Genomic DNA, 20061 nt, shown 5'->3' on the forward strand with positions numbered 1-20061 from the left:
GTACTTGTTGTACTTGCTGTAATTGTATTGTCTATGACTTAACCTTGCAGTTGACATGCAAGAATGTGAAGATTATAATGAAACGAGCCATGTTGAGGAGCAGCTGGATGAGGAGGACAATGTTAGGAGGAAAAAGAAAAGCCACAAGCTGGATGACTACATTCTTGGTATACTTTTGAGAAATGCTATATTCAGTGAATAGATCAAAGTCAATTAACAATGTATACAGGGCCTCAAGTTTTAGGTCACTTTTTAAAAAACGTAATGCATGTTATAAAATGTCAATTTGTACAATTACAGAATCTGACGATATGACAGAGGAAGAGGAGAGCGAGGAAGAGAGCATGACTGGCAAGTTTCCAAAGCTGACATTTCTCAAGTAGTTATAGAGTTCCAAGTTTAGTGCTCTATTTTAACAAACCCTTACATTTTATTTACTGCATCTAATGATGGGTGCCAAGGGAACCCTCTTTCCAACTCCTCCACAAAAGTTGAGGCCCACCCAGATGGGTTCCGAGTCTAGGTCCACAGGTCAGTGAGTTATCACATGAAACCAGTCACCATCCCAAGTGATTTAATCAACCACATTGGGTATGAATCCAACATATTTCTTTTGTATGTCTCTTGTATTTCCATTAACCTGCATTTAGCTGTAAATTTACTTTAAATCATGAGCACAAAACAAAAAATATTGACCATTATGAAAAAATGATGTTTGACCATTATGAAAAAATGATGTTATCTTAACGTGACCACCTTTTGCCAGAAGTGAGTATGTTCCATAGACTGTTATAACTGAATAGATTCTCTTTTACTTTGGATTTGTTCAATTGTGATTTTGTGAAAAAGTGACAGCCCCTACCATGCCGGTATCACATTGCTCACCACATTTGCTGTTTATAGTAACAGACTGCAAAATGTATGTTCTATATAAGATCTACTTTCTATTTCTCTACACTGTTCAAGCATTCAACAAACTTATATTTGGCATTTTCTTTCAGATTCTGAAAGTGTTGCATCCACGCGTGCAGAGTCTCCAAAAGACTCACGATTTCCAATGCCTACAGCAAGTAAGTGGAAGTGCCAGTATAAAACCGCACCCAAAATTGATTGAACAGGGAAATATAGCACAGCCAGGGTTAAGTTTGTACAATGGTTAACAATAGCATAATTTTCCCACTGGCACCTTTAAACCATCGTGGTGACTTAACTCGGGAGTAGGAAGGTCTGATCGACACGACCACATAGCCCGAGCACGAGTTAAAGAAAACTTGCAATGCATGTTGGTTTTTGAGTCCCTCAAAATTTTCTTGACTTTGCGATCATTATTTTGTTTACATGGAGCGAGTCCAGAGGCCTGTACTACGAAACAGGATTATGGGATTAGCTTGATAACCTCTGGTTTAAGACAGGATTTTCAGTGTCACGAAGGTGGTTCGCCTCTAATCAGGATATCACCATGGTAACCCATGCTGCACACCAAACCTGGTTTCGTTTGAGATCACGAATCAACTCGTATAAAGCACTGCCCACTGACCAATCATTGACGCCCCCTTCCTAGACAATCATGTATTCTGGCTTATATTGGCCAGCTGTTAGATCTGTACATTGCTAATCCAGCACGTCGCAGGCGTGCGCTCACTGTCCCGCAGACGATATAGGATAGTTTACTATATGCTGATGCAGAGAACACTTATTTTTATTCAATTTTCAAATCTTTATTGTTAATGTATTAGACTAGCCTCCCGTTCCTAGGAACAAAGAGAAGTAGCCTACATTTTAGTTGAATTGTTAGCACCCATGCCTCGCTATAATTGACGTTGTACTGAAATACTTTTTCGTATGCTAGGCTACTTCTCCACCTCAAGCTTCACTTTTCCATCTTAATATATTTTATCTTAATCTTTAGTTCAGAACTCCTTGAATAGAAAAATCACATTGTCTGCTTCAACCTGAAACAAAAAATAAATTATAGCCTACACTTGCTTTATGCGTCCCTTGCCAGGCTCACAGGGTTGCAGCTGAAATAATAAGATATAGGAATAGGTTACAATTGCTTTACAAGCCATAAGAATAGGCTATACATATGAAGCCCAAATATAGTGATCTACCCTACTCGTGTTCATGGGGGTAGTGATAAAACATAGCCTTCAGTCTGCAATATTTTGCCAATTTTCATTCTTGCCTTTGGCAGCAATGACTGTGTTGTGCCTGGATTATATAGTTCATATTTCTATAATAGTGCTGCTCTTTTAAAATGCGGTGGACAGAGTTATATTGGTTATTATGCGTGCTTGCTGTCAGTGCTGTTTGCCTTGTCGATGGCCGTGTCCAAATACCCATACTAAGGTTGCGATTGGTCATTTTGTGCAAATACCTCCCTTCTTACCGTGAACGCACTCATATCTAGATTGGACCAGCTGGGTCGATTTACCGACATCATAACCACCTTCATGATACCACTTATTCCCGAGTGTGCTTGTTAGGGTTAGTGAAGCCGGATGACTGAAGATAATCCCAGATTTCTCAAACTTGCTTCGTAGTACAGGCCCCTGGCAATTGAATCCCCATCACCTATATTTATGTATTGGACTTTATTTGTATTTCACTTAAAGGAACTATATTCACCAATGCTCTATGAATGGGATATCCTTCTTCCCGGTGGCAGTATATAGAATTAATGAAGTACCGTCAATGGGGTGTGATGCATCTCTTTAGACTTTGCAGATTTGTGCAGGGGGTCACTGCGCCTTTTAACTCCGCAGGCCTAATAGTTGTTGTCTGAGCTGGCTACCCCACTGCTTCTGCACTGCGTGTTTCTAAGTCTAATTAGCTACAGCTGCGCTTACCAGCTCTTTTGTGAGCGCACGGTTGTGTATCGCGCCGCTTGCCTTCGTGCCAGCGCTGGAGAAAGCTCTGGCTGCACTCATTACCATTCAAGGAGAGAAGCTGTATTTCTTTAAACCATTCACAATCGTCTTGGGCTAAGCTAAGCCCCAACAGCAAATGTTGTAAAACATATTCTTTGTATCTTTACAGTTATCCCCTGAAAAGAACCAAGCTGGTCTGCCTTATTGCACAATCCAAATCTTTGTTAAATAAATAAAAATAAATATCAGTGTGTAGGTTGCGAGCTCCAAGGTTATTTTTATTGCACATTTTTTCATAGTGCCCAAATATCTCCAAAGCTGTCGCTGCTAATCGCTCGTTGACAAAATCTCTGAATAGCTGTAGTTTGGATATTTTTACGGTGTTAAAATGGTGCAGTGAACAGCATGAGGTTTCATGTGATATCAGTCTGTTCTAGATTTCTTGCGATCTCTGTTATGGTATGGTATTTAGTACGGGCCGTGCTGTGTCCACTCAAGTGTAAAATCAGCAATGAGGTTGTGCGAGGGAACATGAATGCAAGCACAAGTTTATTTTTTCCCCTCAGAGTTCCAGAAGAAAATGTTGGAGAAATTAGTGCAAATCCAAGCCGGGATAACGAGGCTTGAGAGAAGAGAGCGTGACCCTATCCCTCCATCTTCCCAGTTTGAGAAGCTGGGGACCATAGAGGACTTTGAGAGGGAGGAGGAAGCGCTTAAGGATGAGCGGACCTTCGAAGCTCTGGTATGATTTGCAAGACACACTCTCGCAATTGTATGCTACCTTTTAATTATCAATATTATTCAGGAGTATGTCAGTGAAAATAGGTATGACTTAGTGTTTTGCAAACATTGACAGGAATAATTACCCCCTCTCAGGTGTTGAAACTTCAAAGAGTTGGAGGGAAAGATGTAAGGGACTGTGTCCACAAAAGTCTTGACAGGTATCTGCCCTACATATAGAACTCCCTACATGAAACGGATAAAGCTAACGTTACTGTGGTTAGATATTAGTGTTGAAGTAGTCTTGCATAGACAGACCTATTTCCACACTTGAGGTCTGGCTGGACTCCTTTCCATTTGTGGATAATCAGATAGTAATGCAGCCTTTTTTATTTATTTATTCATTTTCTTTTCAATCAAGGCTATGCTTGGAAATAGAGTACCGCAGTGTTGGGCATGTTTTTGTAGTCCCGACCCTATGGAGGGAACGTCTATGGCAAAAACAATGGGGTTTTCGGTTATATGCATAAATGAAGCCTGTGGTTAACACAAGCTTATGCGGATGCGAACGTGGGTTCATCATGGGTCTTAGCATTCATCCTCTTCCGGACTCATTACTGCGGTACTCTATATGAAACTTTTCCCATAACCGGTTGGCAAACATGCAAGGACGTCCTATGTATATCAAGTGTATATCATTATAATCATCCACCCTAAGAAATAAGCAGGCCTGCCTTATTGCACAATCAAACTTTGTCAAAACTTGCCATTTTCCACATGAAGATGCTACCTCCGATGTTGTAGCGAAGGGGACTTTGAAAACAGTAACACAGACACCAGAAGGGGAGAAGTCTTGTCTAAATTGAATCTGATTGGGACCGATCACTATAGTTGCCGATTGTTGATACTGCAGGGACAATGTCAGGGACGTCATTGAGCTATCAAATGGTTGCCTTCCATCAGACGCTTTAATTGGTTCCAGAAATAGACGGTGTCCCAGAACCACATCTAGTCTACTCGTGGCGCACTCACCCATGCTACAGTTGATGTGGATCACTACACAAGTAATTTCTAAATTGTGTAATTTCGGTTCCTTCAGACTCTTCACTAATGGCTTGATGACCAAATTCAACATGAAGGGCAAGGGCAAACAACAGAAACGCCCTCTGGAGTTGACAAGAACATTTGAAGCGCTAAAAGGTATGTTGTCTTGCACCAATTCTCACATATAGAATCAGTGGGTCAAGCAGCAAACTGATATGATTTCAAATACACAGGACATGTTAATCCAAGTGCCACCTCTTATTACCCTGTGATCCTGATGGTGATGGAAGACCTGCAGAACAGTGATTACTCTATCTAAAAATGGAAGTTAATAGTACCCAAAGCCATTACATTAGGGCTGTGTTAGTCTCTCTCTCCAGTCTCAAATATTACATTGAATCGCTGTGCTCAGCATACTACATACTGTATGAGTCTGTGCCACGTTTCTGCCCTACTGTTTGAGGGCAGGTCTTTCTGTTCGTTGATAGAATTCAAGTGGCGAACAGTGTGAACATGTGAAGCAACATTTGTAAACAATGTCGCTTCACATGATCACGAAAGTCGTTTCTGATTAGTAGCATGGATTTGTGCGGGTGACCTGGGCTGGGGTTGGCTTGCTCTACTGGGACAGGGTTGTTGTCCTGCAGACTGGACTATTTGTCTTGGTGAACTTCAGTCGACTTATTTGACCTACTTAGCCTCAGGTGTGCTGATCACCAAACTCGTGGTCGCTGCGGAGTCATCTCATCTGGTATGAGTCATATTCCGCCCTTACTCTCGCTGACTGTATTTTTTCATAGCAAAGGTGGGTTGGATCCAGCACATCCTGGATCCTGCTGCCACGGGTAGCTAGCCCGTGGAAGCCCCGGTGGGGTCAGTTCCCTCCTGCCAGCTGTCTTTCCATGCTGTCAGAAGGCTAGAAGTGTCCCAGACCCAGAGAGATCTGCAGCATGCAGTAAAATAGTTAGCATAGTTACGTAGTGTATCAGCGTAAGAACTGTCATCGGTCGGTGGTTGAGACTAGGGCAGTGTCTGATTTGGTTTAGTGGCAGAGGTTTTCTAGCGATGCGAGTGATCATGCTGCACTCTTGTATGCTGCCGTGTTCAACCAGTAACTATGTAATGGGTCTGTACAGTATTGGCACTTGATATTTCAATAGTATATATCAAGTATATAATATGGTTTAATGTTTTTCATAATTAATATGGTTTCACTTTTATGTACTTCAATCCTAGGAGTTATCCTGTGATTTGTGATTTATTTTTTTCATATACAAATATGCGAACATGCATACTACAATATAACTACTCTGTCTTTGAATATTCCTAATTTTTGGTTTTGTTCACCTCTAGCAGTGTCAGTCATGCGATGGGACAGAGGGGCTACAGAGACGGTCATCAGGCTGCATGCAGCAGAACACCTCAAGCATGCACCCGGGAGGAAGGGAGGTGGAGGCCATGCAGGGCATTAATTGAACTGATTGTATCGGTAATGGGGAGGGAGGGTTAGTTTTTGGATGGGGATGTTTTTGTAATTTGGTTGGGGAGGGAAGGGGGCTGTTGGGTGATGGGGAGGGAGGTGTAAGGGCAAGTTTCTGGATGGGATGTTTTTATTTGATTGGGGAGGGAGGGGGGCTGTTGGGGGAGGGGTGTTTAAGGGCTAGTTTTTGGATGTGGATTTATAGGATTTATTTATAATTTGATTAGGGAGGGAGGAAAGCTGTTGGCTGATGGGGAGGTAATTAGTTTTTTGGATGGGGATGTTTTTATTTGATTAGGGAGGGAGGGGACTGTTGGGTGATGGGGAGGGGGTTAAAGGGCTAGCTTTTGGATGGGGATGTTTTTATTTGATTAGGGAGGGAGGGGGGCTGTTGGGTGATGGGGAGGGAGTTCGTTTTTTGGATAGCAATGTTTTTATAATTTGGTTAGGGAAGGAGGGGGGCTGTTGGGTGAGAGGGAGGGAGGTGTAAGGGCAAGTTTTTGGATGGGGGATGTTTTTATTTGATTGGGGAGGGAGGGGGGCTGTTGGGGGAGGGGTGTTTAAGGGCTAGTTTTTGGATGTGGGATGTTTTTATAATTTGATTTGGGAGGGAGGGGGGCTGTTGGGTGATGGGGAGGTAGTTTGTTTTTTGGATGGGGATGTTTTTATTTGATTAGGGAGGGAGGGGCGCTGTTGTGTGATGGGGTTCGTTTTTTGGATGGGGATGTTTTTATTTGATTGGGGAGGGAGAGGGGGCTGTTGGCTGATGAGGAGGGAGTTTTTTGGATGGGGGATGTTTGTTATTGATTTGTTTGGGGGATCTTTTTGTTATTGATTTCCAAAATAAATTCTATTTAAAATGTGTTTGCTTGAAAGACATTACGTTTGTTTCCCAGCATGTCTGCCTTTTCCCCTTTAGCCTGTGATTCTTTGATCACACCCCCACTGCATACACCACACACGCATGCACACATGCGTAACATCGTAACAAACATGAGTTGTTGAGAAACCTGTTTAAACCTGTTATTTTATTGAGAATAAGCTCTTTAAACCTGGTTTAACGTTAAGTGAGATATGCAGTGTTAAAGTTAGTACATTAAGCAGAATGGGACTGTAAAGTTGGTTTACAATTGGCTTAAATTGAGTCCAATGGGGCCGTCTGATGTGATAACTATAATTTTGAAGCTGTCATTTGGATGTTTGACGTTGAAAAGATGTTTTAAAAGGTTGTAAATACTTGAATCATGACGTCTTTTAATGTCAATAGTGAACGTGTAAAAGACGTCAAAATAATCTGGCTCAGTGGACATCCGACAAAGACGTCCAAATAAAATTAATAGTGAATGTGTAAAGGTCAAATAAATATTATTCTGGCTCCTCAGTGGACGTCTTCTGAATGTCCCACAAAGACGTCCAAATGACGTAAATAGTGAATGTTTAAAAGATGTCTCAAAAAGACGTCAGACAAACTTTAACTCTGGCTCCTAAGTGGACGTCTAATGAATGTCCGACAAAGATGTCCAAATGACGTAAATAGTGAATGTTTAAAAGACGTCTCAAAAAGACGTCAGACAAACTTTAACTCTGGCTCCTAAGTGGATGTCTAATGAATGTCCGACAAAGACGTCCAAATGACGTAAATAGTGAATGTTTAAAAGATGTCTCAAAAAGACGTTAAAAAAACTTTCATTCTGGCTCTGATTTGGGCATTTTCTGAACCTCCGACAAAGACGTCCAATTGACGTAAATAGTGAATGTTTAAAAGACGTCTAAAAAGGACGTAAAAAACTTTCATTCTGGCTCCTAATTGGATGTCTTTGAACGTCCGAAATAGACGTCAAAAAGACGTCTTTTATACGTGTCTGCTCAGTGGGTACACAAACACTGCAAATGGCAGTGAATTAATAAATAAGCACTAAACTCAGTCGCTTTACTCAGACTCGGCACAACAGCACCTTATATAGTCGTCAGAATGGACACATCCAAATTCTGTAAATACTGTTAACATGTGAATATCCATAACTAAAATATATCATATGGTCCTACATAATATAGATATAGGGCCTATCAAGATCCATAAGTAGCCGACTCATGCATTTAACTAAACCCAGCTGGCACACGACCGACCTTCAACTTTGAAATATAGTTGGATTAATGTCAGTCATCGTTTCAACCTTGAAACAATATTGAATGCTCAATGGTTGAAAAAGGTTGATAAAATACTTATAAATCAACATTTAAATTCTGTTGAAGTTGATGTACAACAATGTCAACATGATGTCTTCAACCTGCCTTACACCGTGTCCTAACTACACGCGACGCGAGCGAGCGTCAGCGACAAAATGCGTTCCATTGCTTTGTTTTCTTTTGTTATGTCCTAACTGGACGCGAGCGACGCAGCACGAAGCGGCGCTACGTTTTAACTGCCCTTTTGACGCTCGCCCTGTTCCTATTTTCCTCCTGTCACTCGCGTTGACAGGCATTCGTTCTTTAACTGTCTTCAGTTGGGAATATAGACAAATGACGTAACAGAACAGGAAATTTAACGGTTTCGGTTAGGACAGCAAGCATGCGATGTCGCGTTCTGTTGCTTGCGTCGCAAGCAGTTAGGACACGGTGTTATAGCCCTTTAATGCACAATATGGGTAAAAAGTGGCCCAACAAAGGTTTTGCTTTATATATATCGTTGCAATAAATTATTTTTATTGGTCACAAATCCTTATTTTGCGCTTGCACAAAGAATGAGATTCGAATTTCCTTTCGTGGACATCTGAGGATGTCCTATTATGGACACGGTAGTTCCTTTGGAAATTTTGGTGCGGTGCATCGTGTGTAATGTTTGTCTCGCACTACCTGGACGTAGCTAGTAGCCTATCTACTTATATACAAGCTGAGCAATATGCCAGTCATTCCCTTGTTGTCCAACTTTTGCCGCTACTTAGATTGTAAGGTTAATATATTGCTTAGCTTGCTAACTAAGTTGGTTTTGCTTTCGCGTTTTAACATAGGCTACATCCTGGGTGGTATTCTGCTGCAGAGGTTGTATGTTTAGAAAGCTAAAAACTGTTACCAGCCGGCAGATTGACTGTGAATGCCTTTTTCTGTAGCATTGCTGTATAGAGGTATGTCACAAAATGTGTTTGTGTGTGTGCATGCCAGTGCCACAAACATTTAGCCTATTGTTCAAATTATTGTTGGATTGATGTTGTTGCTATTTGCACAGTTGTCAGTGTTGCAACCCCATTCACTGCTGTTGTAGGCCTACATGTGCATCTTGATTCTAATGTAAAATAAAATTGTAAAAAGTTCACGCCTTTTTTCTCCCTGGCTACATGATTGAAAAGTTGAAACAAAGTTGCAGTTTCAACAGTGATGCAAAGTTGACTCAAATACTAGGCTACCTTAATTTACCCATGTTGAAAAGTAAGCTGTTGAAACAAAGTTGATTCACCTTTCAAATTCAACACATATTCAACAGTGATTGTAAGACCTTAATTCACCCATGTTGAAGAGTAAGATGTTGGAACAACGTCGCGATATCAACGTTAATTCACCTTTCAAAATCAAAACCTAATCCAACGTTGATTCACATAGTCACATGACGTTGAATCACCCGTGAATCAACGTTGAAATGCCAGCTGGGAACTGTAGGCTACAATTCAATCTGCTCTCAGCACATCCCATCCCTTTCATGTAGGCTATATATTTTGCATATTGCATTAAAAGCCCATACAGTATATACCGTCTTGTTTTCTTTTGTTATTTTGTATTGGTTTGTTTCACCTTGCTTAAGCTTAGTGTGCACGTTATAAGAGCCAGCGGAGAAACATCTCACTGCTCATTTTACTGGTAGGCTATGTTGCATGTGACGAATAAAACGTCGAATTTGCACGTGCCCTTCAACATCAGGCATGTCAATTGGGAACGTCTCAACTTTTTCCGCGTTGTCTGGGGATTTTGTGTGCACACGACCCTGTAGTAAGGAGCTGGCGGGACGTTTATGTATGCAAATCCAGGTGTACGAGAACGCGCATTCAACTTAAGAAGGGGAGCACAGCTGAGAACACTTTGGCGGTTTAGGAACACATTTCCACCCATTGATGAATCCGGCGGGGATCTTTCTTAGGGTTGGTCTTACGAAGTTCGTAAGAAGACATTTAAGAAGACACTTAAGAAAATGTTCAGGAATGAGGACCAATGTGATTTGACGGATTCCAAGTAGGAACCATCTCCGCTGCCCAGCGTGAGAGGAAAAACTGAACAGAGAGACAGAGGAGGAGACCGCAGGCGAGAGAGGGGACAGAGTGTTCTCCAGATACATGCGGTCATGGCTGGAGTCACTATGACATTTGTTTTGACTGGCTTGGTTACTCTTGAGCTCAGACTAAGGTCATTTACAAGACAAAATAAACTGTTTTCAGCTCTTGTTGGTTTCCGCTGTTAGAACTACACCCAATTCAACAAGACAAGTGTGGAACCACCGTAGGTATAACGTAAATACTGCGTGAAGTTGGCCTATATAAAAAAGCAACAGTTCCCACCTGGCTGGCTGGCTGGCTGTGCAGCAGCTCTGCCACCTCCGACGCCTCAGAGAGATGCATGCTGGAGAGGTAGGGGGGTCCGAGGGGCAGGTGGGCTGCGTCCCCCACGCTGAAGAGGCGCGAGCGCCTGATCTGGTCCAGGGTGGACAGGGGGGTGAAGCTGTTCCGCCGGAAGAATGTGGGCCGCATGACGTCCGCTCTGACCTTACCCTGGTTAGAGAGGAGGCAGAGAACAGCAGCATCAATGTAAAACAGCAAAAACCACCAATCTGTGTGTGTGTGTGTGTATGTGTGTGTACATAATTATCCTGAGTATGTGTGTAGCCTACACGCCCACACCTGCTTGAAAATAAAAACATTACAGGCGGGCACAGTGGTTGGAAGGCATAGCTGCGGTTGGAAGCAGACATGTTATTGTCAGCCCATTTCAGCCCTGTGGCTCTTTTACGAGTGTGACGCCCACCAGCCCAGAGATTTCCATGAAGTGAAGCTACACTTTAAACCGTCGCTGACACATTAACTTCTTAATCCACACATGCGCATTCAAGTGTGGACACGCACTTGATCGTGTGGCCAAAGCAGACTTCATTGAGAGTTACTTGCATTGCTATTGGCTGACAGTGAGACGAATTCTTACGACAAATTGTTTTTGTTTTATGTTATTCAAAAGAATAACAACTGTCATGAGTATGGACTGTATGTTTTCTGATATATCCCATACACTCTTGTACAGTATAGTACAGTACATATCCAGAGGTTTCCCTGGGACCAGGGAACTGATTATTCAGGACTGTACAGATTTCTTAACCTGACGTGCCAGATCTGGGAACTCTCTGTTGGATACTGTTTGGAAAAGCGCAGGCACTTTCAAAAATACTTGGCAGGTGATTGGACAAACCATCTGGAAAAAAATCAGAAAAGGTCTTATCGGCGCTAACGTCATAAACCCGCCCAACGTAGCTGTTTGTATTTCAAATTCCTCAGAACCAGCGCTGATAGGCCAGTTGGTTTTCCGACTGGGCTCAAAATCTTCTCTATCCAGAGTATCCAGACTGATTTGTGAGTAACAAGGTGAGCTTGCGTCATCAGGACGGTCTCACGAGGCTAGCGAGTTCTAACAGTGGAGTTTGGACTGGACAGTACTGTCCTGGATGATGAATAACAACAAGGGGCTAACTCACTAATGGTCTGTCTCTGTGGGTGTTCATGGCCTTCACCTTCAGATCAAACAAGTCCACCTTACACCCTGGAGGGAGAAAGAGGGAGAGATCAAACGTTTCCTCCTTACCCCCTGGGGCGGTGGGGGGGGCAGGGTACCTTACCCCCTGGGGCGGTGGGGGGGGGGCAGGGTACCTTACCTGCTGGGGCGGTGGGGGGGGCAGGGTACCTTACCTGCTGGGGCGGTGGGGGGGGGGGCAGGTTGACAATCCATGACAGCCTGATTGATACCAGGAGGAAGGAAGGGATGCAGGATAACAGTCCAGGTCAAAACCAACAGAGAACCACTGTAGAGTGATGTCCTACCATAGGCCACTGGGGTGAGCTTGATCACAGTGTGAAGAGGGCATTTGATGTACGGCAGGTCCTCTGGAGAGAAACAGACAAGTCAGTTCCGCCGTGGCGTGTGTTATGTTGAGATTATTCACACAACACAATGACAGATTACAACACCATCCGCTAACTTGCTAACTCAATTACTTATCATTACCCGATATACTAGTATAACCCACAATATAAGAGTAGAACACCAGTCTTCCCCACACCAGCAGCGGTCAGACGCCACCACACACCTGGGCCTGAGGAGGCGTGCTGCGGTGACTGTGGTCATAACTGACATAACAGACGCTTCCCCCAACCGACATCAGACCTCTCTAAGATCACGTGTCGCTTAGCTGAGGCGTACGTTCTATTTATACTCCGCCTCGGTCGGAGGACGACTCCCCTTTAAGCAGAGATCAGCCAGAGGGTTGTTTCAATGTGAAATAAGCACACGCCTATCCTGTAAATGTTTACAATCAACTAGTGCTTCTCGATAAATGTTCATCTTATTGGAATTAGTGTTTGACTTGGTGTGTATGAACAGGTGCCAGTGTGTGAGTGTGTGTGTGAGTGCACCTGCGCTCTTGTCCAGGAAGTAGGCTAGCAGACAGCGCGTGGTGGCCTGGTGGCTGATGACCAGCACGTTGCCCTGTCTCTCCAGCTCCATGATGACCGGCTCCAACCGCTGCACCAGGTCCTGGTAGGACTAAGGCGAGACGAGAGGGACATACTGAGTACAACCGGAGGCGCTGAGCCCCAGAGATGTGTCATTTCAGAGGGACAGGAGTTACCTCTCCTCCTGGGTAGCGGTAGTGGTATTTGTCCTGATCCCTCATGGCGAACTCCTCAGGGTAATTTTGCTCGATCATCCCATAGGTCATCTCCTCACACACGCCCTGAGGAACACACAAACGGTTTTAGAACACAGTGGGTTCCCCGGGTGTTGACCCGCGGCCAGTGGGCGTGGAACTGACGGCGTCTATCTCGTTGAGGATCTTCCACTGCTCGTAGGGCACGCCCAGCTCCTCGGCTGTCTGGATGGTCCTCCTCAGCTGGCTGGTCCACACCTTCAGGTCCGACAGGCCGTGCTCCTCCACGAAGCCCTTCAGAGCCCCGGCAAACTGGCACACAGGGGGAAGAGGAGGCGCATCAGGAGGACAAAGCTTTGCATGGAGCTAGTGTCTTCCAGAATTATTGTCACCTTTGGTAAAGATGAGCAAAACATTTTTTTTGTGATACCATTGCTCAGAGCATTTTTTTGTAACACCACATTATTTTTATTCTGAACTAGAAAGGGTGCTCAGAGCCCAGGACTCCGCACATTAATGCATTTTATTGATATTTTTTATTGAAAAAAACATCTTTGTTGAGATTAGAACCCAGGACTCCTAACTATTGGAGCCGTGTTTTATCCACTCGGCCACCAGGAAGTATGGCAATCCTGGTCCAAGTGTGGCCTGTGTATCCGTCCATTGATTCAGATCCACTCCAAAATGCGGGTTCTAAGTTGGCCCATGCTACAACCCTCCACTGAGTTTCGTGAATATCGCTCTGGTAGTATTTGCGTAATCCTCTTCAGTGGTCATCCACAACTTCCTGTTTTGCTGGGGTATTAATATGAGGTGACACACAGACCAAACTCCCTCAATCACACATCATACCCATCTCCACTATTGGGGCAATCATTCATAAGTATCTGAGCTGTGATGAACCTGCTCGAAAAAGGATGTAAGAATGGATTTTGCCACCATGCACGTAAGAAGGATGGTTCGAGGCAAAAATGGCAGAATTAGAGAATTGCAGAAGTTGGTTGCATCTTGGGGTCCGCAAGTCAAGCTCAGATGCTGTACAAGCCCTCGGCGCATGCTTTTACCAGTTGAATGAAATGTCATGTCTCTTGATTAGTAGCCAAGACATGCAAACTGCTTTGTAGATTATCCAGTGACAGTTTTGTTTTAGCCAAAGACCTCTAACTATCTGGTTGTTATTCATGAAACAAGAAATCCAACCTAGCTGGCCCCAGAATCCCCCTGGTCTCATTTGCATAACTGTTTCTACCTACACTGCACAACCAATCAGGTTTCACTACAGTCTCCGACGTTGCTTTCATGATACATTTTTTAATGATTTGAATTTGTAGCAAGTAACCTGAAAGATTTCAACCCCTACCCCTTGTGGCTCAGTTCTGAGGGGCTACTACCCAGTCACTCCAAAACTAGGGGTAGGGCCAAGGGAATTGGGCTTAGGCCAGTCTAGACTGTTAGTCAATGGCGCCCCCTAGAGGCCATCTGACGCTCTACAGGCCATCTAACACGTGGTACAAAGCATTCATGACTGCCTGCCTGGCCTGAATTTGGCCGGTGATACCCACACACTGCTCTGCGTTGCACCATGGGAAAAAGAGGGATAGTCATGCAGATAGAACCTAATACCCACTGTGAAGTGCGGTGGAGTATCCGTGATGTTGGGGGGCTGTTTCATTCCAAAGATCCTGGGAACCTTGCTAGGATACTAGTGCAGTGTGAAGATTGGGGAGCGACAAATGTATTTTTAACAATTGTGCTTTTGCTGTATAGAATTAATAGAGGCCTGTGAGACAGTTAAAATAATCATAAGGGTTGCCCATATAAGAATGGTGTGTGTGCGTGTGTGTGTGTGTCCAGGTGCAAGTCTTGGTCTATAAGTAGATAGGATGGGTAGGGAGTTAAAAGTTGGCAGAACATCCAGAATTATATGAATAGGACACTTTAATTCATCAAGTTTAGCAACACTTCAGCTCATTCCTTGCTTTTGCCCCGTAGTATAAAGAAAGCTGTCTCTGAATGAATCTTTCTCTATGATTATGATTGTTTGTGCTAACCAAAGCTCTCAGGTCTGTTTATGCACTCAGGTCTGGTCTTGCATAGCCAGATCTTTCTCCACACTTGGTTGTAGCGGTGGAGAAGGGTCAGGCAGATAGGGGGGAAAAACACAGTATTTCTTTACACCAGCCACAATCGTCTAGGGCGGCACTAAGCTTCTTCTAAGAATTATTTTCAACGGTGCCTTTGCAAAAATAGCGTCTGGGGATTGAATCTGATTGCCGCTTCTGGAGAGGCTTCTCTAAAAAACCTACATCCATTTTGCCAGACTGATGCACAGGTGAAACAGGCCCAGACCATAACCAACCACAAGGACCAGCATACCCTCGAACCTGGGGTCTGAGTGCTGATACAGAACCACACCCGTACCAGCTCTCCGGACCTCAGCAGGTCCTACGGACGGAGGTCAAGAGCAGAGGAAAGACCACCTGGAACCCCTGCCCTCTAACTCCATTCAGCAGACTGACAACACATACTCAGGCTAGCTGCTATGGTGTCCAAGCATACCCAGAAAAGTGGCAATGACATATGTTTGTGGCATCACTCCTCACACCACAGAAGGTCTCCCCTTGATGGTCTTGCCTCTATTAAAATAATCGTGAGGTTTGCTCATATAAGAATGTGGTGTGTGTGTGTGTCCAGGTGCAAGTTTTGGAAGGGTCCAGAAGTACAGTAGATAGGATGGGAGTTGAAAGTTGGCAGAACATCCAGAATTATATGAATAGTACACTTTTATTCACCAAGTTAAGCAACACTTGAGCTCACACCTTGTTTTTGCTGGTATAAAGAAAGCTGTCTCTGAATATATCTATATAACTCTTTGGGGATTGAATTACCTGCAAGCTAAGATCACTCAAAAGTTGGGGATGGCAAGGTCCCTGGTTCGATCCCAGCTCCCGGCATTGTGCCGAAGTGTCCTTGAGCAAGAGACACCGAACCCTGAAATCACTCACGTGCGGCCCGGTGACGGAGTGTGGAGTCTGCATGTTCTCCCCGTGTTCGCAAGGGTTCCCCCCCAAAGAACCCAATATGAAAAACATGCAGAAGAACCGAGGCTCCAGGACTGAGCACTTGTACTTGGCTGCCCCCGGAGGACAGCTTGGATGTGAGAAATGCAGGGAACAATTTCCCCCGGTGACCACCGGAGATGTGTGTGCGCGTGTGTGCGTGTGCGTGTATGGGGTGTGATTAGTGCCAGCACACCATACTGAAACGCTTGACTTGCGCCTACTTAAGAAGACGCGATGACATCAAACGTCTAAACGCACGTGTATAATTTCCATTGACAAACAATGGAGAGACAGACGTCTCATAGCTGTAACGTAACTGTCACGCAGACGCTGTGCACATGTTGTTTACACGTATTGCGCATCGTGTGCGTGACGGCAACACTACAGGTTAGATGCGCCTCACATATGCGACACCAACACTACACATGACAGTTTGGTAAAATCATAGATGTACGTACGTACGTACGTCTTGTAATGTGTGCAGAAATTGCATAGCGACGTGTCAAACGTGCCAGTGCCTTGCTAGCGCAGCAGACGTGTTAGCGGCCGCACGTGTAAGGTCAGTTGCCTTTAAATCATAGCTGGTTCTAATCTCGTCCTTGCCAATTGTTAATGCATTCTCAATAAATGGAATTCGCACATGTTAAGCAACTTGTTTTTAATAAAGCCTAATATCTGAATGACTCTTTCTTAGCAATTTAAAACAAATGTTCAGATACACGTGTTTCTTATCAATAGAGGGCTATCTATTTCTAAATAAAATAAATCAAATGTAGGTAAATTACCAGATGTCGTTTTGAAGCCAAATTTTATTCAAACATTGGTCCACAAAAAAACACATATAGAATAATGTAAAACTGCAAATAAAAATAAATCGAAATAAACAATAGGCCTACAGGTCTTTCTTTGGGGAGGAGGACTATGCCGTCAACTCAAGATGAGCTGGAGCGAGCGAAGACCCACTTCTGTGGTGGCTTTTTTTACACAATAGGCCTATTATTTCGATTTATTTTTATTTGCACTGTTTATATACATTATTCGTGATTCATCAATGGAAAGCATGATTGAAAATATTGCTCGTGTTTCCTCCCTCACAGAAAAAGACTGTCTCATTCTCTCCGTCTCTCAGAGCGGGTCTCCTGGCGCGCGTGGCTATGTTGCGCAATACCTGCTTTGTGTTGCGCAATACCTGCTCCGAGAGCGAGTGAGACAGATATCTCTTCTGATATTTAGGAATAGCGGAATTAATAATGATTAAGTTGAGTCTTACAAGCCTAACATTTGGTAACGAACTATAGCAATACATGTGCTTCATTGTTTTTGATTTAGGTGATTGTCATCATTTTGCACATAATTATAACACATACATTATGCTACAAATATAAATCACCCGCCTGCGACATCTGCTGACAGAAAAGAGCACTGCAGTCTAGACAAATGGCCGAAATGTAAACATGTGATAAAAATGCTGATATCTAGGAAAAGTAATGAAAGGAGGGTCCTTGAATTTGATCGAGTGCAAACAATTATCATTTTGATTCACTTGTGTTCAAATTACCACCACTCGGTGCTTCTAGTGCCCGCAGTTAACACGTAAAGGCGTGTGTGCGCGTGTTCTATGTTTTGAACGTTGGCACGGCACTTTTGACACGTCACTCCTAATATGTGCATCAAATACCTGACACCTAACACTACACCTTATACAGATGTGGGAACATAAGAATGTAACTTGACCCGCGGTATTCTAACAGGCGCTTTACGTCATTCCGCACCACCGCTCGCCTGCCCATAGGGGCGCAGTAACACCACTCATTGACCCAGCGCTGTAGCTCATCTCGCCTACCGTTCTCAAACTCCTTGTTCTCTGTCTGGTTGTAATTTAATTATTACGAACAAAGCCTATCTATTTATAGTTTCTATCTCTGTAAATGTCGCCGGGTATATATCTGTTAACTGTCGGGACAAGTAGAAGTTTAATACATTAGGCTGACTGAGTGTTCTCATATGGAACATGGCATCAGGACGAGGAAGATGGCTAACGGAGCTGACCAGAGATGTGTTTGAAATGGTTCACTCACTCCCTCCCTATTACCATGGATGTATTGAGTGTGACTCATAGTGAACTACATGGGGAATGATTTAACAGTTTTGGGACACTACATGGAATGTAACTGCGTAAGATATTCATGACTCAAACAAGCAGACGCGCCGATCACAGATGGCAGCAGGTTGAAATATCAGGTAGTATTCAGGTTCCATGTTTAGTTGAATGATAAATCCCATATTAATGGTTGGAATTCTAATGATGTGCAAGTGTGATTTTGTCAACTTTAGTGCTGTCTGCTAATAGCAGCCTGTGAAGCTGCACGATAGTACAGCTGTAGCTATTTTGATGCTATTAGTTCAACTTCTGTTTCTCGGGCAGGAACGGAGACGAACTCGCATTAGCAGCAAAGCAGCTAGAGGAATGATCTTAACATTAGCTAACTGCTTTAGCTACTGCTAGCTACCGTCTTCTTCACTTCTCCTTCGGTAAAACATGACACCGTTGTGTTGTGGTATTGTGGAGGGCTTAGGCAGAAGCAGGAAGAGAAACCACTTTTGCCCCATATAAGTAAAATAATGGTCTCATAAGCATTTTCGATTGTAAAATTGTGTTCACTTGTTTTAGTTTGCAAACATATGCAATTTTCTTAGCATTCCCAGCTTTGTATGTAGTTTTAATGTGAAAGATACATCTTGAATGCAGTCAAGACAAATTATTTTGCCTCATAACTTTTGTCAAACCCCCTGGTTCCAGTCAATTGGATTATAGGCTATAGGCTACTTTCGTTTACAATGACGTTACCTTATGAACACAAATAGCTTAATCTATAGGCCTACATAAAAACAATAGCCTAAAACCATGTTTATTTACAATGTATTTTCTTTCATTGATAGCATGCCAATAGTTAGGGTGAGGAACGACGCGCGGTCTCTTTAGCCCTGAGACCATCAGGCAGGCAGCTCACGAGGTCGTTGAAGGCTATATATATTATTATGATATTATGTCTAATAATACATTCGTTGAAAGTACACAGGCTGATCTACTATACGGAATTGGACCGAGGAGTGTTCTCATATGGAACTAGTCTGCGCGCCCGCCCGCGACAAGAGCTGAATTGTAGTCAGCTTTCCCCGCTGCGCGCAGGACGCGTGCGTCGCCTTCTCCGAGCGAGAACGCAGGCGGAATGTCGCTCCCCGTCTGAAACGGCCTTGACTCCTGGAATCCCAAGGTCTTTCATATTGAAATTATCTTGATGGTCTCGGGAGTTGAGACGTGTTAAGGGAGTGCATCAGTCGTGAGCCTTGACAGTAGGCTACCAGCCTGCGCTGCGCTCAGAACAAAGTTGGATGAATGGATGGACTTTTTGGAATCCTGTAAAATGTTTATTGCGCTCTAAAATCATGAAAGCATAAATGTAAAAATGCAGCAACAGAAGTAGTCTAGATGAGATGGTGGTTTAAATGAATGGCAACACATAAATTGAGACATAAATTGAGACTGGTGATAATGCTGATAATCTGCCTACCTCTGGCTGAGTTCATGCTTAGCCATTCATCTCTTACACATGGGCCTATACAATACTTGCACAATCTACTTTGGACCGTTAATCCATCCATCTATCAATCAAACTAGCGAATTCAATGGCCGGTCATGGCAAAGCACCCGCTAACGCAGGCTACCCCCCTCCCACGATCCAGGGCTAGGAAACCGGTTCATCCAGTTTATTTGAATATAAAAGAATTTGGGGGGGGGGGGTTACAATAGTCTAGTCCAGGTTCGCTGGAGGACCTGTATTTTCAGTGTTTGCTGGTAGCGGACTGCATCGATCAATGCAATGACTCTCCATGTTTTTCAGTTTTATCATTTTCATCAATAAAACATCATTTTTACAACCATGTCTCATTGATTGGGAAGCCATTTAGAGCTGCCGGTCTATTAGCCTACATTCG

At 43.6% G+C, this 20061-nt stretch overlaps 1 protein-coding gene across 1 annotated transcript in view; it reads right to left on the bottom strand.

Moving 5' to 3' along the window:
- The window catches only part of LOC311307264 (6-phosphofructo-2-kinase/fructose-2,6-bisphosphatase 2-like), a gene marked incomplete at its 5' end in the record, with an annotated part of 58738 nt that overhangs the window by 18516 nt on the left and 20161 nt on the right, over window positions 1-20061 (bottom strand). The window contains 6 exons of the mRNA XM_084436061.1: window positions 10656-10865; window positions 11837-11901; window positions 12180-12242; window positions 12771-12900; window positions 12986-13090; window positions 13169-13315. Coding sequence (XP_084292187.1) covers window positions 10656-10865; window positions 11837-11901; window positions 12180-12242; window positions 12771-12900; window positions 12986-13090; window positions 13169-13315 — 720 coding nt within the window. The remainder of the gene's footprint in view (window positions 1-10655; window positions 10866-11836; window positions 11902-12179; window positions 12243-12770; window positions 12901-12985; window positions 13091-13168; window positions 13316-20061) is intronic.

Source organism: Borostomias antarcticus (assembly GCF_949987555.1).
Source record: "Borostomias antarcticus genome assembly, chromosome: 3".
NCBI classification, from domain to species: Eukaryota; Metazoa; Chordata; class Actinopteri; order Stomiiformes; family Stomiidae; genus Borostomias; species Borostomias antarcticus.